This window comes from Alternaria infectoria (assembly GCF_024043175.1).
Source record: "Alternaria infectoria strain BMP 0036 chromosome Unknown scaffold_4, whole genome shotgun sequence".
NCBI lineage: Eukaryota > Fungi > Ascomycota > Dothideomycetes > Pleosporales > Pleosporaceae > Alternaria > Alternaria infectoria.
In genome coordinates this window covers 850,213-866,593 of record NW_026250693.1, presented here as the reverse complement: position 1 = coordinate 866,593, position 16,381 = coordinate 850,213, and the positions used below count along the sequence as shown (strand labels likewise).

At 53.7% G+C, this 16,381-nt stretch overlaps 6 protein-coding genes across 6 annotated transcripts; 4 read left to right on the top strand and 2 right to left on the bottom strand.

Moving 5' to 3' along the window:
• Nucleotides 1–144: 144 nt before the first annotated feature.
• On the bottom strand, nucleotides 145–515 carry J4E92_003295 (uncharacterized protein; the record flags this gene model as incomplete). Its single annotated transcript, XM_051494693.1, has 2 exons — nucleotides 145–439; nucleotides 496–515. 2 exons carry the CDS (start codon nucleotides 513–515, stop codon nucleotides 145–147), a joined length of 315 nt encoding a protein of 104 aa, XP_051354986.1.
• Nucleotides 516–1,351: 836 nt separating this feature from the next.
• On the top strand, nucleotides 1,352–1,987 carry J4E92_003294 (uncharacterized protein; the record flags this gene model as incomplete). The annotated part of the gene is made up of 1 exon (XM_051494692.1): nucleotides 1,352–1,987. The coding sequence occupies one exon, from the start codon at nucleotides 1,352–1,354 to the stop codon at nucleotides 1,985–1,987; it is 636 nt and encodes a 211-aa protein (XP_051354985.1).
• A 1,764-nt stretch (nucleotides 1,988–3,751) lies between these two features.
• J4E92_003293 (uncharacterized protein) lies at nucleotides 3,752–7,159 on the top strand (the record flags this gene model as incomplete). The annotated part of the gene is made up of 1 exon (XM_051494691.1): nucleotides 3,752–7,159. One exon carries the CDS (start codon nucleotides 3,752–3,754, stop codon nucleotides 7,157–7,159), a length of 3,408 nt encoding a protein of 1,135 aa, XP_051354984.1.
• Nucleotides 7,160–7,988: 829 nt separating this feature from the next.
• Nucleotides 7,989–13,745, bottom strand: J4E92_003292 (uncharacterized protein; the record flags this gene model as incomplete). The annotated part of the gene is made up of 1 exon (XM_051494690.1): nucleotides 7,989–13,745. The coding sequence occupies one exon, from the start codon at nucleotides 13,743–13,745 to the stop codon at nucleotides 7,989–7,991; it is 5,757 nt and encodes a 1,918-aa protein (XP_051354983.1).
• An 873-nt stretch (nucleotides 13,746–14,618) lies between these two features.
• Nucleotides 14,619–15,674, top strand: J4E92_003291 (uncharacterized protein; the record flags this gene model as incomplete). The annotated part of the gene is made up of 1 exon (XM_051494689.1): nucleotides 14,619–15,674. The coding sequence occupies one exon, from the start codon at nucleotides 14,619–14,621 to the stop codon at nucleotides 15,672–15,674; it is 1,056 nt and encodes a 351-aa protein (XP_051354982.1).
• A 175-nt stretch (nucleotides 15,675–15,849) lies between these two features.
• J4E92_003290 (uncharacterized protein) lies at nucleotides 15,850–16,338 on the top strand (the record flags this gene model as incomplete). Its single annotated transcript, XM_051494688.1, has 1 exon — nucleotides 15,850–16,338. The coding sequence occupies one exon, from the start codon at nucleotides 15,850–15,852 to the stop codon at nucleotides 16,336–16,338; it is 489 nt and encodes a 162-aa protein (XP_051354981.1).
• Between the last annotated feature and the right edge of the window lie 43 nt (nucleotides 16,339–16,381).

Sequence of the window (16,381 nt, the reverse complement as noted above, 5' to 3'; positions counted from 1 at the left end):
TTCCAATAGCTTGGGCACATGATATGAAGTAATAAACATGTCGAATTACTTGCGATTAGGACTCGAGAAAAAGATCAATGTCTGACTGTCACGACCCAGAACTTGACACACGATGTGCTATTCGGATTTTGGCGCCACTCTATCTTACAAGATACCGATCGCGATATCTCCCCTGATCCTCGCATAGACCTTGATATCTGCTTCTAGGTCTAACTTGATGTGCACCTTCAAGCTACCCTTCACATCAGATCCGTTGTCAAGACCGAAACCCTCAGTGGTCTCTTCGTCTTCCTCTTCGTTGTTGCCATTGCCACCTTTCTTCTTCTTGTTCTTGTTCTTTGGTGCCACAGCGCTGGTGGCTGTGTTGCCTAGTTTCCCAATTGTCTCACCAGGTCCGCCGTCGCGGCCGCCGGTGGCATTGTTGGCCGTGTCGGTCAGGCTATGAATATGTTAGATATGGCATGACAAGAGGTATCGCGGATGTGACTGGCGTACTTCTTGGTCGCGTCCGCCATCTTGAACTCAGATTCTGGTGCGACTTCGGAGTCCGGTGTTTGCGGTGGAGTGAGTTGGGGGTGCGGTGGAGGTATAGTCAAATGCGGTATCTTCGCTTTCCTGCGATGCGGGAGTTGTGCTGACCACGCCAGAACTCAAAGTGTTAATAGGGAGGGTTTGGAGGAGTAGATTCCGATGGGTTTTGCGAGCAAGCCTTGGTTCATAAACTTCTCGATCGGAGGTGATGGACGGACATGTCCGAAGCTCCCGCATCTATCAGCCGCAGGTACATCATCGATCGACGGGTCGGCGAGGTGATCCTCACGAGCATGAGTGGTGAATTGGCTTCGACATGGCCTACGATTCGAGCTTGCTCACAGCTCTAATGCAGGAGGTGGGTAAAGCAACCGACTAATGCTGTAGCCTCGACTACGATTCCTCCATAAGGCTATGGTCTCTCGCCCAAAGCGGATTCACAACTCATGAGTTCCAAGGATCAGCCATATGAGGCTTGTTGTTCGTCATTGGCGCCGGCATTCACTATTGATCTGTCGATCATCTGGAACTAAGTGGAGCGGGTACCGGAAGTTAGCCGCGCACTACTGCTTGATTGGCTTTGTAGCTTTGCTCATGCAGCCACATCATGATCGCCTTGACTTTCGTCATGGGCTTTTACGCGAGATGCATGAAGTGCGATTGTGATCTATTGCTTTTTGTCGCGTCGTGATGTAGGGCTTCCGACGCAACACATGTCCACGGGTGCCACCTCACCAGTCAGCACATGTCACACTTTGTACCTAAACACGACCTTCGAAGTATTTCAACGTACCGTCTCTGCATCAATAGACTTTAAAAAATGGTGTTCGGCCTCCTGGCTCTCGTGGGAACGGTCCCTATGACCGCCACATCCGTTCTGACCCTGCAAAGTCAAACGGAAAACGCAAAGAAAGAGGCTGAGGAAGAGGACGACGACTGGAAAGGCGAGAAATGTCACATGCGATGTCGAGCGACCATGAGAACGCCGGAAGATCGCAAGGAGTTGTTCAAGAACAGTCGAATTGTACTATGCGGCGGCAGATTGTACGTCCAGCTATCAACATACGAAGGACCGACGCATCATCCTTTCACCGGGTATTACCTTCCTTTCCCAAAGAAAGATTACGAAGGCATCGTATCTACCATCTCAGATAACCCGCCGCAACTCAATTGGGTCTATCTGGATACCGAATCCGACATCTTTCAGTTCAGCCATGGACTACGCGTTGACGCGGAGGAGGGGCAGGCTGGGCCTTTCGACGCCCGCGTCGGCTCAAACGGAGAGAAGCGCTACACCTTCGAGAACTGGGAGGGCTTTATCGCCGTTGAGAGCGAAGGCGAGCCGGGTCTATGGAGACTCTGCTTCGACAAATACAACGATGGACTGAAGGGCAAAATCCAAGAGGGCCAAAGGACTGTCGAGGTAGAGCTGATACGGGAAGAGATGGAGGACTGATGGCTGATTGCCGTGTTGACGACTGTCCGCCTAATATCCCAATACGCGACAAACAACGTCTCAGAGTGTATTCCTTCATTTGGCGCGCTCGTAACGACCTCGTGGAACTCAACCGAAGACACAAGCAGTATAGTGGACTATGTCACGTAGTAGGAGGCGGTGTTTACTAGGAATCTGCGTCGTCATCTCCGGCCTCCGAGCAGACTGGCAGGTGCCAGACAGCTGCCATCTACTGGCCTGGAACATACTCCGAAACCAGGTTCGCGAAAACGCATCTTGTAAATAGCTACATTAGCTAGGTCAGGTTCAGGGCAAGCCTTGTTGGTGAATGCAGAGGATCGAATTGAAGAAGCGCATTGCGGCTGACGCGTGTCTCCCGGCGATCGCGAATCGAAGCCCGATGACGACACTAGCGCGACAACAAGCATCGCGACTTCCTGTCAGCCTTCCTACTTCCAACATCTTTATTGTCTACTGCGTCCCCTCAGCGACTTGCAGCACTGCATCTCGTATCTCCAAACCAGCGAATCCACTCGTAGCGTCTCCGTCATTCTCCTCTTGACAACATGTGCGACTTCGTTCCTCTTCCTCTGTGCATCCAGTGCGGAACGTAGGTAATTCGCGAGCTGAACGTTCATGCCTTTGCTAACCACACGCCCACAAATAGCGATCAGAACCCATGTCATTGCAAGGTCATTGGGCCTACTATTGGCTTCGTAGTCACGGTCGGCATGGCTGTACGACTTCCCTAGATACCCCACATACGCGCAACAATCCGCTCATGTTTCCCAGATCTTCTGTTGGCCAGCATCGCTTCTCTGCTGCTGTTGCGCAACTGATGCCGGAAAGACGTAAGTTTCCTGGCCGCATTCTCGAACTTGATACTAATCGCAGCAGTGTACTGGCTTTACCTGTGGACACGGGCAATGCTATCAGCAATGCGATACCGATATGACGAACCTTGACTTATTCGACGAGACCTCCGCGACTTCCTATACGATCGACCCTTCTTGGCGCTTCATTTCGCACACACTATCAGATTTGGCTGAGCAAGGATTGGAGAACTGGTGAAGAGCTGGCGGCTTGAACATGATACCCACCAGCGACTGGACTTTTTACGCGTTATAATATATTCGTACACGAGTCCATGCTTTTTACGGTGAAGTTCACGATGAGAAAAATATGTTCGTGAACTAGCATGTCAGGTCGTTTGTCTAGGTATGTGGGCTGACAAGGCGCGTTCACATCACGTGAGAACGCGTTTACGGTTTACGGTTTACGGTTTACAGGCTACCGTCTACAGGTTACTGTTACCAGATTACGGTTTACAGGTCGCAGATCACAGATTACAGTGCCCAGATTACTACAACAAATCCCGGTAACACTTACTTGACAACATGTCACCTTTATGCTCCTGAATAGGACTGTTCGCTAAGACTCTTTCACTTACCAAAGCCTAATTGGGAAGCGAGCTAGAACCAGCGACTACGCACGGCTCCAACACTCAACTACTTCACCAACCTGCAGCGGCGCGCTCTCAACCCCATCCCCTCACCACTTGAGAGATACGCGTGCACGCGAGTATCAATTGGTCATGAAAGAATAGCGGATACGTGCGCCGGTCTCAATTACCAAGAATCGCCGCCTTTGGATGCGCGAAAGAGCAAAACGCTACAGGCCAACAAAAGACTGTTTGCACGGTTGCCTTTTTTGGATCAGTTTGCTTAGACAACAGATATGCGTATCTACTCCCCCACCCACGAAATGGATTTCGAATACGATCCGGACGGACCTTCCGCGCGCTTTGACGACCCGAATCTGCCCTCTTGTACCGCCTATGGTCCCGACTTATTTGGAGAGTTGGTTGGTTACGAGATGTTGGAGGCTGAGGTGGTAGCTCCTTGGTCCTTAGGAGAGCTAGGTTACACGAACGAAGCGCAACACGTGCACACGGACGGTCGCATCGAAAGCCAGCAACACCTACCGGATTACTACGCGTACAGCCCGCATACGAATACTTGGGAAGACGGTCTGCAGGATATTGAGAGTTTCGATTGGGCGAGCGATAAAGACAACGAGGTGAACGCTAGTGAGCTGTCAAACAAGAATCAGGGCGAGGAAGAGGTTGAAGCTACCAGTGTCGCCGATACTCGATGCTTGGATGACCAAGGTCAGAATGCTGGTCCCATCGATCGCGAAGCCCCAAATCTCTCTGAAAAGGTAGATTCGCCGACCACTCAACCCGAAACTCCTGTCAAAAAGCCGAGCAAAGCCCCACTGTCTGATGGAACCGCAATCGTTCCCACAGAATCCAACACGAGCGCGGAACACACACATCCTACGTCGCCAGCCTCCAAGCTTGGCCCGGAACGCGAAAAGACGGCTTCGCATACGAACATACTTCCACATATTACCGAGAAAGTGGAATCTGGCCTGCCAGCGATCGATGAGAAGCATGTCGAAGCCCCGGATCTCATGGATATCGACGACCTCACCATCGTTGCTGAAACCGAGCGCTTGAACATCGGCCCTCAGATGCAGGACAACGTGGCTGCCGAAGAGGGGCCTGTTAAAACTTACCCTATACTAGTCCTCCATGATGCTGAAGGTAACATGCTTTCCGAGTTGCAATCTTGTTCTGGCTCAGAAGATGACAAGGCTGCGGAGGCATCAACGATCCCCCTTGCATCGGCTTCTTCAAGACATGACAGCCTCGCAGTGCACAATTCAAACCTAGAAAACTCTTCACAGGTCGAAACAGCTTCCCAAAAGCTACGGACGGGCGTGTCGATGCAGCCAAAATCGCACATAACCTCAGATCAAGTACAACAGACGCCGCGTAATTCTGGTAGTGAATACGATGAAGAAGCTATTCAAAGTGCTTTGGAAGCATTAAGCCAAATTCAGCCGCAGAAAGATCGTTTGGATAACGAAGGGCAGCTCGATGACCACTCCGCGATGCAGATTGAGCCTGCTATCGAACCTCTGCAATTGCCGCCAGAAGCGCTTCCTGAAGTGCGAGACTCTCCGGCACACTTGAAAGCCGATGAGGCGCCGGAAGCCAGGTCTGAACTTACAACTTCCGTTCTACCAGATTCTTCCATAATCACTGAGGGTGACTCGTCAAGCCCAGAATCGCCTGAGGCACTCTCGCGTGTCCAAGAGGATGTCGAAGGGCCATGGCAAGCGCAGTTGCGGGATGCGGCCGCCGACTCACTGCCTAGCGTTCTCTCCGAATCTTTGCCCTCAAAGAATCGTGAGCATAGCGATCCATCAATTAGCAAAGCTCCGGAGATCACAGCTGGAGAGGTATCGGTACAAGCAAGTCCGTTATTTGCGGGTCCGACGTCGGAGCTGCAGTTGGAAAGCAATGTGGCCTTACCGCCCCTACCGTTCCCATCTGAAGACGAAGTACGTCATGAGAAATCTCAGATCTCGCCCGCTGAAGTGCCCGCGGATGAACAGAACGCAAGTGCGGCGAAACTGGCTCATAGGCTGTCCAAGCCTCCAGCCCCATCCGACGTAGAGCCGAATACTACGGTTGAAGACAACATCACTGTACCTGACGTCGATGATAGTACCAGTGTGGCAGCAATTCCCGAAGAAGATCGGATGGAACCTGTATCGTTTGCCCACAATCTGGATACTACCGAAGACCTTGGTTCTACAACGGCAGTGGCTGAACCCGAAACTCAGTCTGTTCACCCGCATAAGCGACCGAAAGCGTCCAAGAACACAGCGAGCGTTTCCGAAAGTGATTCAGACGGTCCAGCTAAGAAAAAGCGGAAGGCTATTGTGGCTTCCCTTGCTAAGGCACGTGCTATCAAAGCTGCAAACAAGAAGCCTAGCAAAGCTCCCAAAGACCAGGAACACGAATCTACGCCACCGCCAGCTAAGAGCAAACGTGCTGCGGCCAAGTCAAAGAAAGAGGCTACTCATGTGGACATTACCAAAGCAGAACCGACTCTATCAATCAAGCATGGAAGTGTATTAAAACATACCGGATCATCTGCAAAGGCACCCATAGTAGTTGAATCTGATGATGCCATCATCAGTGCTCCATCTGACCAGGGAGGCGACAGTGCCGACATGGACGAGCACTACAGTGACGTCGAGAAGCTGGTCACACCTAGCAAGCAAACACCCGCCGCAGAGATCGTTCTAGGTACACCGATGTCGAGACCGTCAGTCTCAAAACGTGAACTGCGAGACCTCACTCAGACCCTGTACAGAGAGCACCCGTCAAAAGCAAAGCCTATATCACGCAAGCTATTTCCACCCCATAAGCCGAATGCTTTAGGCGAACTGATTTCGAGTGTGCCAGCCTCCGCAGACTCGCCGACTGTTCCAGTGAGCAACGCTGACTCTGTTGATCCCTTTGGAGACTTGGGCGTCCCTGATACCACTACCAAGGCACCCAAACGTCCTGCATCAAAGCCTAAGGCTACTACCGCGAAGGCTGTGAGGGCAAAGAAAACTCCTGCTCCTCGTACCACAAGGAAACGCAATGCTTCACCCGAGAAGGAGGAAAAGACCAAGTCTAAGGAAGAAAAAGAGGAGGAATTGTCGCTACTATTCCCAGAGCCAAAGATTGATATTAAAGGACCTAGCCCGGAAATTGACTTGCCCACACCCCCGAGGCCCCTCAGAAGAACCACTAAGCAGAGCATCTTAGACGAGCCTGAAGGCGACTATGATGCTCACGAGGACAACGGCTACCCTGAAAACACCGTTGAAGACGACGACGATGATTTCGAGGATGCACGAGAAACCATCGAAGCGTCTGCCGAAGACAGCGACACTCCCCCGCCGTCGAAGAAGCCAAAGCTCAAGAACAAGCCCCTGATGCTCGGTGGCCACACCATCCGCCAAACCAGGTCTCGCGCCACCACCACCCCAGCTCGCAGCATCGCTCCCAAAGCCGCAGCCCACGCCAAGAACAAGTTTGGATTCACGCCTCCTTTGACACGACAGGCCAAGAAAGCTGCCAATGTCCTTACCATGCCTGCCCCAGCAGCAGCCAAACCCACCCCGAAGGCCAAAGCGCCAGCAAAGTCCAAAGCAGTCCTAGCGCCGGCTAAGCAGCCTTCTGTACGCAAGACGCGCCAGGCGTCTGCGATGGAGGAGGAGGATAAGGTCAAGTCTAAGAGGAAGCTCAGGAGCGGCGGTTGACGGGATTGAGTGTTAAGTGGATGCAGTGGAGGATTTGAAGGAATCACCGGCTTTGTGTATTTGGATGATGAGATGCTCGTTTTGCCACTGGCTTGAGATGAGTGAGAGGTGGATTGGATAGTGTACAGCGCTCTCGCGTGTACTTAGAAGAAACAAAAAGGCTACCTTGGCATTCGAGCTGAAAAGACATGAAAAAGAAAACTTCAATGTGTCCAAAGTTTCTATAAACACAATCTTAGAACCACCTCATCCAAGGGAAAGGCTGAACACTTTAGAGCCCACGTTGACCTTGGTCACCCCTTTTTGCATGTTGCTTTCTTGATGTAGGCTGCAGAAATGTCAAAATTTCCCATAAATGAGGTGGAACCGTGTCTATATGTATTACTATATTACTAACCAAGCCAAACGACATAATGTAAAGAATAGCCCGCTTCTACACGGATGTAATGGTAAAGGAAAGGAAACGCGACAAAAAAAAAGGAGAAATTTATCAATGACGAGAGAAAGACTTATATATGCAATAGCGAAGTGCAAATTGCGCGACGCGAAAAAACGCCAGTGTAATGCTTTCTTTCCCACCCCTATCCCCTCCAAAAATGCACCAACAATGACAAGAAAACTCGACAAATGGAACGACAACGAGAGAGAAGCGACAAAAGTGGGAAACCTGATCCTAAACTCCAATATGTAAGCTCTACGGCTCGCTATGAACATCGCGACACGCAGTCCGCTCTTGCGCAGCCCTATAGCCCATGCGGTCGAAGTTTAGTTACTGCAAGAACTGTTAGTACGAGATGCCACAAAAGTAGAGGAAACAGGTGCAAACTTACTAAATCTCCAAGGGCGCAATCTGATCGACATTATACAACCACCCGCCACCTCTCTCCTCACTCTCCAACCAATCATATGGCCAAAGCACGATGTGGCCCTGGACCAATTCCAACAGCCGCTTCGCATCCTCTTTGTCTAGCATGATATCCGCGTCTGTAGCGTTGAACTGCCTGTTCGACGATTTCGTCGTAGCGCGGCGACGGGAGCGCTTGGTATTCGAGCGGTTGGGCGTGTTGTTTGAGTTCTGGTTCTGAGGGAGTGCGTTAGGGTGAATGGGCGGTTCAGAGATGGTGACGCGTTGGGAGCGTTCGCGGTTGGAGTGGGATGTTGGAGGTGGGTTTTGCGAGTGCGATGCGAAGTCGGTGTGTGCGCTGTCGTTGGGGACGGGTGGTGGAGCCGGGAAGGTGAAGGTCTTCTCTGGGGGAGCGGGATTCATGGGAGAGACTACCGCGTCGTCGGCGGGCTCGGGAGCTAGCTTCTCGTTCAGCGTTGTGCCGGATGCGGTGTCGAGGTGTAGGCCGCGTGTGGCGGGGGGAGGCGGGCTTTGGGATTGTACGCGCTTCTCTTGGTCATCGGCCCACTGCTCTACACCGCCCATGCTCGAGTGGTGGGTTGTTCCATGGACGTTCTCGCCGTTGACTCTGTCCGAGTTGTTCGTCATCTTCTCCGTGAGCTTCTCGCCTAGAGCGCCAACCTGCTTGCCGACAGTACCAGCAGTCGAGGTGAACTTGCTCGTGAGACCAGTGCCGGGCGGTCCAGTCGTACCCGGGGCATCCTGCTGCTTGTGCATTTGGCTCTTGTCTCCACCCTGAGATTTGGTGAAACGTTCCGAGAATGCAGCGTACTCTTGGTACTCCTTCCATGTTCGGACTTCGTTGTCTGGCATGCAGCGGAAGACCTGGCGGAAGAGCTTGGTGTTGTTCTCTGCAATTTGATGCCAAGTGTCGAGGAAGAAGGTGTCGTTGATAGGATCGCGCATGCAGTCCTCGGTCACGACAGGTCGACGCATTTCCGAGAGAAGAGGGTTGATGACGGAAGAGGAACCCTGGCTAAAGGTACGTTGTAGAGCAGGCGGGCCGCCGATGTCTGTGTCATCCGAAATTGGCAACGCAGGCAACTGGCTGAGCTGTGTCAAACCTAGCTTGAACGTGTCCATGCGAGGTAGCTTAGGAGGTGGGAGGCCAGCATAGCCAGTTCCGTCAGTCTGTGCGCTGACGTTGCTGGCCCTGGTGCCGGTGGTACCACTGCGCTTGCGCGTCTTGAGTGTCGCACTCTTCCTGGGTATAGCTGCAGCACCTTCAGCAGCGACATCTGTAACGAGTTTCTCATGACCATGCTCGTCGATGTAGGAATCTCTGGCTTGCGTTATGATCGGTCGTAACTGCTCGGCTTCCAGCATATGGTCAGCGCCCTCGCCACGAACATCTTTGGTATGCGCCGTGTTGTGTTGCACACGAGAATCCGCCGATGGCTTCTTGGTACTTTGCAGATGAGGATTTTGGTCCTGCGCCCAGTCGAAGTCATGGTTGAAGCTGTGTAGCTTTTCTGCCTTCTGGATGAGCTCATCCTGCATCTTGTAGTTGTTCTCTTCCAGCTTCTGTTCAGTCGCGCGCTGAGCCGTTGGGGATCCTGGACCAGAGGACTCTGTCTGGAAACCGACGCTATCGGCATCATCAGACATCTGGCTGAGCATCTCCTCCTCAGAGATGCAGTCAACATCGACACCCAAATGCTCCCGCATGAGACGCATACGCAACGTATGCGGGAACTTGCCCACCTTGTATGGCTGGCCACCCATATACGAATCAAGTAGCTCAGTATCGCGGATGACGGCAGCGATTTCAGAGTCTCGTGATCCCAACATAGAACGCTCGTTGATGTTTGCAGACCCGATGATGGCAACTCGGTCATCGACTACCATGATCTTCGCATGGATGTACAACTGCTCTGTAACCAACATCTTGTTCGGGCCAACCTCGCCCCACGATCGGAGTGCGTAGAAGTTGATGTAATCTTCGGGCTCGATGCCAGCAGCTCGCAAGCGTCCGAAAATGGAGCCTTCACCACGGCAGATACTGTGGTACTGACATGTCATGATAAGACGGACACTGCTGCCTTCTTGTTCATCGACGGTGTTCTGGTATCCAGGCATCAACGGAAGCATGATGCACGCTCTCCAGTCTTCATCGTTGGCATGAGCACGCTTGATGCGGTCGACAATCGCATCGTTGATCTTGTTCTCAATCTTCGTTCCCAGCACTTCGCCGCTACTGATGTAGAACTGGTTCTCGATGTACACGAAATGCTCGGATGTGGCAATCATCTGCACGTACGCGTTCATGATACTGTGCTCGACCTTGTTAGGTGTACCCAGAGACCAGGCACAGGCGGAACGTAGGATTTGTACTTCGCAAGTTCCATCGAGCCCAAGAGCTTCTATATCCGCGGGGTTGAAGTCAGGCGGAGGAAGGAGGAAGGGTGTCGGTCGCGAAGGCTTGCGCTGGCGAAGGAGGTAGTTCCATCGTTGTACGAAATGACGGGTCAAATCACGAGCGGGTTGACCCACGATCTGCATTCCAACGTCGTGCCACGGCATCCTCGGGACTCTCGAGCGGTCGTACATCTCCTCGTAGGGTTTGTCGAGAGCGAAGAAGTCTTGTACACGGGGGTTGGAGTAGTCCTTACCCGGCCATAGCTGGCAGTGGTCAGCGTCCTTGGGTGTATCGTCGAGCTCGAAACCCGTGGGCTTGTCGTCAACGACGACGTGTTGTGGTGTATCCCAACGACCAAAGCACAGGTCAACCCCTCCACAGAAGGCTACAGTGTGGTCGATTACGCAAATCTTCTCGTGATGAGACCAGAAGAATGTGTTCTGGCGGATCTGGTTCGGCGATCGTTGGACGAAGATGTTTGGATGGAGATCTAGCAGAGAGAACTTGGAGTACTCAGAGTCAATAGGAATAGCAGCACCGATGTTGCGATACATAATCACAAAGATCTTGACACCTTCCTGTGCTTTGCGTTGGAGGAGTCTGTCAAGTCTCCACTTCTGACTGATGGCAGCTGGGCGACGCAAGTAAAGCTCTGGGCTGAGCCACCAGTCGTGAATGTAGATGACGTCGCGCGCCATACTGATAGCTCGGGATACATTCCACATGTAGTCGCGACCGTCTACAAGCCATTGGGCGTAGATCTTCTTGCGCACTGGAGCGAAGCTGTCGAACCGCTGGCGTTGAGACCACAATGTGTTCTGTGACATGAAGTTGATGGATTCCTCGAACTGATGCAGCATCCGCTCATTACGAGCAAGTAGCTTCATCTTGCGTTCCGCATTAACGAGCTTGAGCTGGTGATGACCTGTTGCAGACGCCTTTGCTTCGCTTGCAAGATCTCTAGCTTTCTTATCTCGTATTCTGGCAGATTTGGTATCGAGATGGAAGTCGGCATCGACCAAGAAGACATCGTAGACATTCATCTCCTCTGGCGAGTCTACACAAACGACATAGCTGTGTCTTACTAGGAACCACTTGGGCCAGTGACGATTCATCATGGCTAGTTTCGTCCAGCCCTTCCTGTTGTCAACGCCTTTGGAGGATTTGATCATCATGTAGCCTTCCTTGCCATGGTAGCCGCCCTCAGCCGCTAGGCGGACACCCAGAGCTGACAGCTCGAGGAACTTACACAGGCGGTTGCTGTCAGGACGGAAAATGAGGTAGGTCATGAGACCTCGCAGATATTGTTCCAACTTCTTCCGTTGGCGTTCATGATGATTCTGTTTCGCCTGTAGGGGCTGACCGGCGGCGCCAGCAAAACTGCCCTGTCTCGCTACAAGGGCACCGACAGCACCCTGAGCTTGAGAACCACTCACGCTTGACTGTCTGCGACCTAAGAATGAGGATTTGCCTCGCTTGGGTCTGTTGGGGCGTTCGGTAGCGCTTGCATCGCCGTCTGGTCCGCTGGCTCCTGCTGCAGCCTCTTCCTCCTCTTCCTCACCTTCGTCATCAAGGATGCCGTAGCCTCGAAGACCTCGGAGATAGGGCAATACACTTCTGGGGAAGCGTGGGAGTTTTGTGCGTGGATCTTCTTTCTCTTCTTCCTTCTCGGCTTCGCCGTCTTTGGATGTCTTGTCCTTCAGTTCTCGCATACGGTTAGCCGGGCGACTGCGGAAAGCGTCTTGCTTCTCCTGAACTTTGAACTTGAGATGCAAATTGGCAAAATCGGCGACACTTCTGTAGACAACCCACTTCATCCTGGTCAGACCACTGCCGTATTCCAGCTCTATGCGCAAAGCAGTATGCCGATCGCCCTCCTTCTTTGCGGGGCGGTCTGTGTCGGTGATGGTAACCTTGAGCTGCTCGAGAAGGACGGGAATACGCCTGTGGCCGTGCTCATCGCGTTGGAACATGCTGGCAAAGAACAAGGCTGCCGGTGCACCAGCAAGCAGTTCAGCCATCAGCTCGGCCGACTTTGCGTGGTCGATTTGGCGTTCGGCCTTTTGTCGGTTGCCGAGCAGCTTGAGGCTGTTCTTGATGGACTTCCACTTCTGCGCACTCAAACTTGACGTCCGCTCGCTACGCATCCGCCATGGTGAGGGCTGTGTGTCTCCCGCCGCACCTCTGAAAGTAGTCAAGCTTCGCAGGTTGCCGGTAGGACGATTCTGGTGACCCTCTTCCTCGCCGTTGGGGTCGTGCCTTCGCAGACCTCCATACGAAAGTCCCCTCGCACTGTGCAATCCGCGTGTCCATGCGCTCTCCTTTGCGATGCGCGAGCGGCCCTCATCCTCTGAGTAACCCTGACGCTCATTCTCGGGTATGTCATCCATAGTGGAGCGGCGTAGGAAGCCCGGGCGGGTCGAGGTGGGCGTCATCGTGGGTGAGTCACGCGAGAAGAAGCCGCCTGTTGTCTGCTTGGGCGTGGTAGGGGCCGTCTGGGTGCCTTCGCCCTCGCCGTCGAACCAACGGCGGCTGCTCTTCCGCCTCTTTTGTCTCGGTCTTCTTGAAGCACCCTCGCCAGCGCTAGACTCGCCATCAGCATCGGCCTCGCTGTCGTGTCCCTCGAATCGCGGCTCGTCGTGCTCGGATGTGGGCGAAAGCTGGCCATGGGGTGAGCCTTCATGGCCTGAGCTTCCTCCCAGTGCACTCAGGCTCCTGCCGTGTCCCTGCATCGGTGCTGCCAGTGCCCTCAGCTTGCCCATGAGCGACGAGCTCTGGCCACTCCGCTCCTTGCCCTTTCCTTCGCCGTCTTCGACCTCCCATGACTGCTGGCGCGAGTTGGCGGCGGGCGGATCGGATGTGAATGTAGCGGAGCGAGCGAACTGGACGCTCTTGCGCTCTCGGGGTGCGTCAGAGAGTTCGCCCTCGGTAGGGTGTCGAGACATGGGCGCAAAGGGCGGGTAGTAGGAGCTGGTGGACCCATTGGACATGTGCGAGGACGGCTTCGGGGCGCGGAGAGGTGCTTCAGCGGCTTCGACGGGCACGGGGATGCTACCCCCGTTGGCGTTCGCTGGGGCGTGGAAAGGGAATTCGCCGGCTTCCTTGCTGGAGATGGGCGAGCCAGTCGGGGCAGAGCGCATGATCTTGGGGGCGCCGTCCGAGGGCGAGGGGTTGTGTATGTCTTGCGTCTCATTCCTGGGCTGTCCCAGGCTAAGCGGCGATAGCAGTCGGCCGGACTCGTCTGTCCTTCCTGATACTGCAGGTGATCGCGAGCGAGGGCTGCGCGTCGTGGGCGAGCCCCCGGTCTTGCTGGAGCCAACCATGGTAACGACACGGAAGAGGCAGGAAGTGTCGGTGGATGTCTTCTCACGGCGAGGTCGCGTGGGGGTGTGGTTGCTCGGCTTCTAGGGCGTTATACAGCCATGGTAGCCAGGAAACCTGCTGCTGCCGTCACTCGTCACGATGGATTGATGGGATGCTGCCCGAGGTGGAGTGGCAGTATACTCGCAGTGACAGGTCTATGTCATGGACAGGCGAGAGAAAGAGACACGCGGCGCAGGTGATCAGTGTACGTCGTGCTGGGTCCCTGCGCGGTTCGAGTAATCTCCCAGGTGCTTTCCCCGGGCGTGAACTGTCTGGTTGCGCTAATACTTCCAAGGTTTTGGCGTCAGGGGCCCTCTCCGCCTGGCTGACCGCCTGCAGCGCGTCGATGCTCCACACCACAGATATGTACGATGCAGCGCCCTGCAGAACGCGTCAAATATCGCTTTCGTCACGTTCGTGACATCGCATTCACGTGCAACGCCCGCTTCTCTGCGGAAGAGACTCGATGATGTCGCCGCCGTCTCTCTGCGGCGTGGCTGCACCCCGCACTGTACTCCCAATCAGTACAACCTTGGAAGCATACCGAACTCACCACACGTGTGCACAATGGAAAGACCCCTTGTACCGCTGTATAATCGCGCCATGCATCCATATGCCATGGCCAGCACATCGCCCAGTGCCGCCTGTGAAGCTTGTCATACGATGATGTAGTTCTGCCGTCGACGGCAGCCTCGGTCGGCGATCCCCTGCCCCTCCGCATGCCCATGTTCCAAGATAGACCAGACGAATAGCTCCATATTCTTTTCTCTAGACCTGCTAATCGCTCAACCCTATATCGCTATCCTCACTATTCTTAGGCCCCATCAGCCAACATGGCAGCGACCACGAACCCCCTCCACGGAACCCAGAACTCGTCCGACCTCCCCGTCTCCTCCCGCACCATCACAATCGCCGGCATCCTCGTCGACGTCCATGGCCTCGACCAACTCCCTCCTTCCCCATCGTCAGTCGCCTGCCTATGGCTTCTCAACCCGCGACTGCAGACGAAAGAGACCATGGCTCCCATAGCCAGACGCGTCATCTCCACGTGGAACAAGCGCATACAAGACGGCCGGGCCGGCAAGAACCCTAAGGGTTTAATCGCTGCTGCATTCGACCAACGTAATCATGGATCGCGCAAGGTGGACGATTTGCACAATCAAGCCTGGAGGGAGGGAAACGAGACACATGCCCAAGACATGTTTGGATGCTTCCACGGTACCGCGACCGACACCTCTCAGCTCATCAACCATCTCGAATCCTACATCTTCACCGCCAAGGATAGTCCCAAGATCGAACAGCACTTTGTCCTTGGAATCTCGTTGGGTGGACACGCGACATGGCACTGCTTGCTAGGTGACCCCCGCATCACCGCTGGCGTAGTCGGCATCGGCTGTCCAGACTACACGCGCTTGCTGACTGACCGCGCACGCCTATCCAAGAGAAAGACATACACGGAAACAACACCACCTGGAAGCGCATTCCTCGGATCCCCCGACTTCCCACAAGCGCTGCAGGACGCCATCGCCCAGTATGATCCTGCCGGTCTACTGCTACCGGGCATGTTCAATCCTCTAGGAAACGACACCCAGCCCGATCAAGAGCAACTATCTAGAATGAAGGCCCTGATGAAGGAGAGACTTCAAGGCAAGCGCATCTTGAACCTCAGTGGACAGGCAGATAAGCTTGTTCCCTACTCGGCTGGTGAGCCGTTCTACAACATCTTCAAACAGGTACTAGCAGAAGACCCAAGTCTTGACATTATCTTCGAAGACGTGTTATTCGAGGGCGTAGAACACGCTTTTCCAAAGCCAATGGCAGACAAAGCAGCGGACTGGTTATGTGACATTTTGGCCACGGACGATGGGCCTATGTCAAGTAAAATATAGTGAAGCGCATACAAACAGCCATCGCACATAATTGAATACTCGAACAGCACCATCATAGTATCGCATCTTTCTTTCGCTTTGCTCGTCACTCGTTCAACTTCTACTTCTGTTTTTTTTTGCTACTGCCAAAAGTACCAAACATCTTGCTTCCATGTCTGCCTCCTCTCGACGCACCATGCGCAATCTGCGAAACCGCCTAGCCCCAGAACACAGAATCCCACGCTACCACGCCTTCTCCACCCCCGAAGAGCAAGCAGCATACATCGATGATACAGCCCCCTCCCCCGCCATCCTCCCTTACGCCGTGAACAGCTCACCCACGTTGACTGAGATCTCTTTAGCTCGGGAAATCATAATCAGGCCCTTGGAAGAAGACGGCGATGTTTACGACCAAGGAACGTCAAGCAACCAGCCTAAAACCGCAGAAGAACACATTCTTGAGCGCATTGGCAGATTGATCGCCATGCTCACATTACACAACCTAGCCAGGTCGTGTGATGAGATCAAAGAAGACGATTGGGAAGAGTACATCACACCCTACGAAGAAAGCGATCTGGAGATGCTGGAACGTGTCTGCCCAAAGCAATGGTGGGACAAGGATATAAGAGATGCATGGCCGAATCTGATCGTATTTGCGCGACGGGCAGGGAGATTCGCCAATTAAAAATGATACGCAAGGTACATAGTCCACTCACACCAAAGTAAAC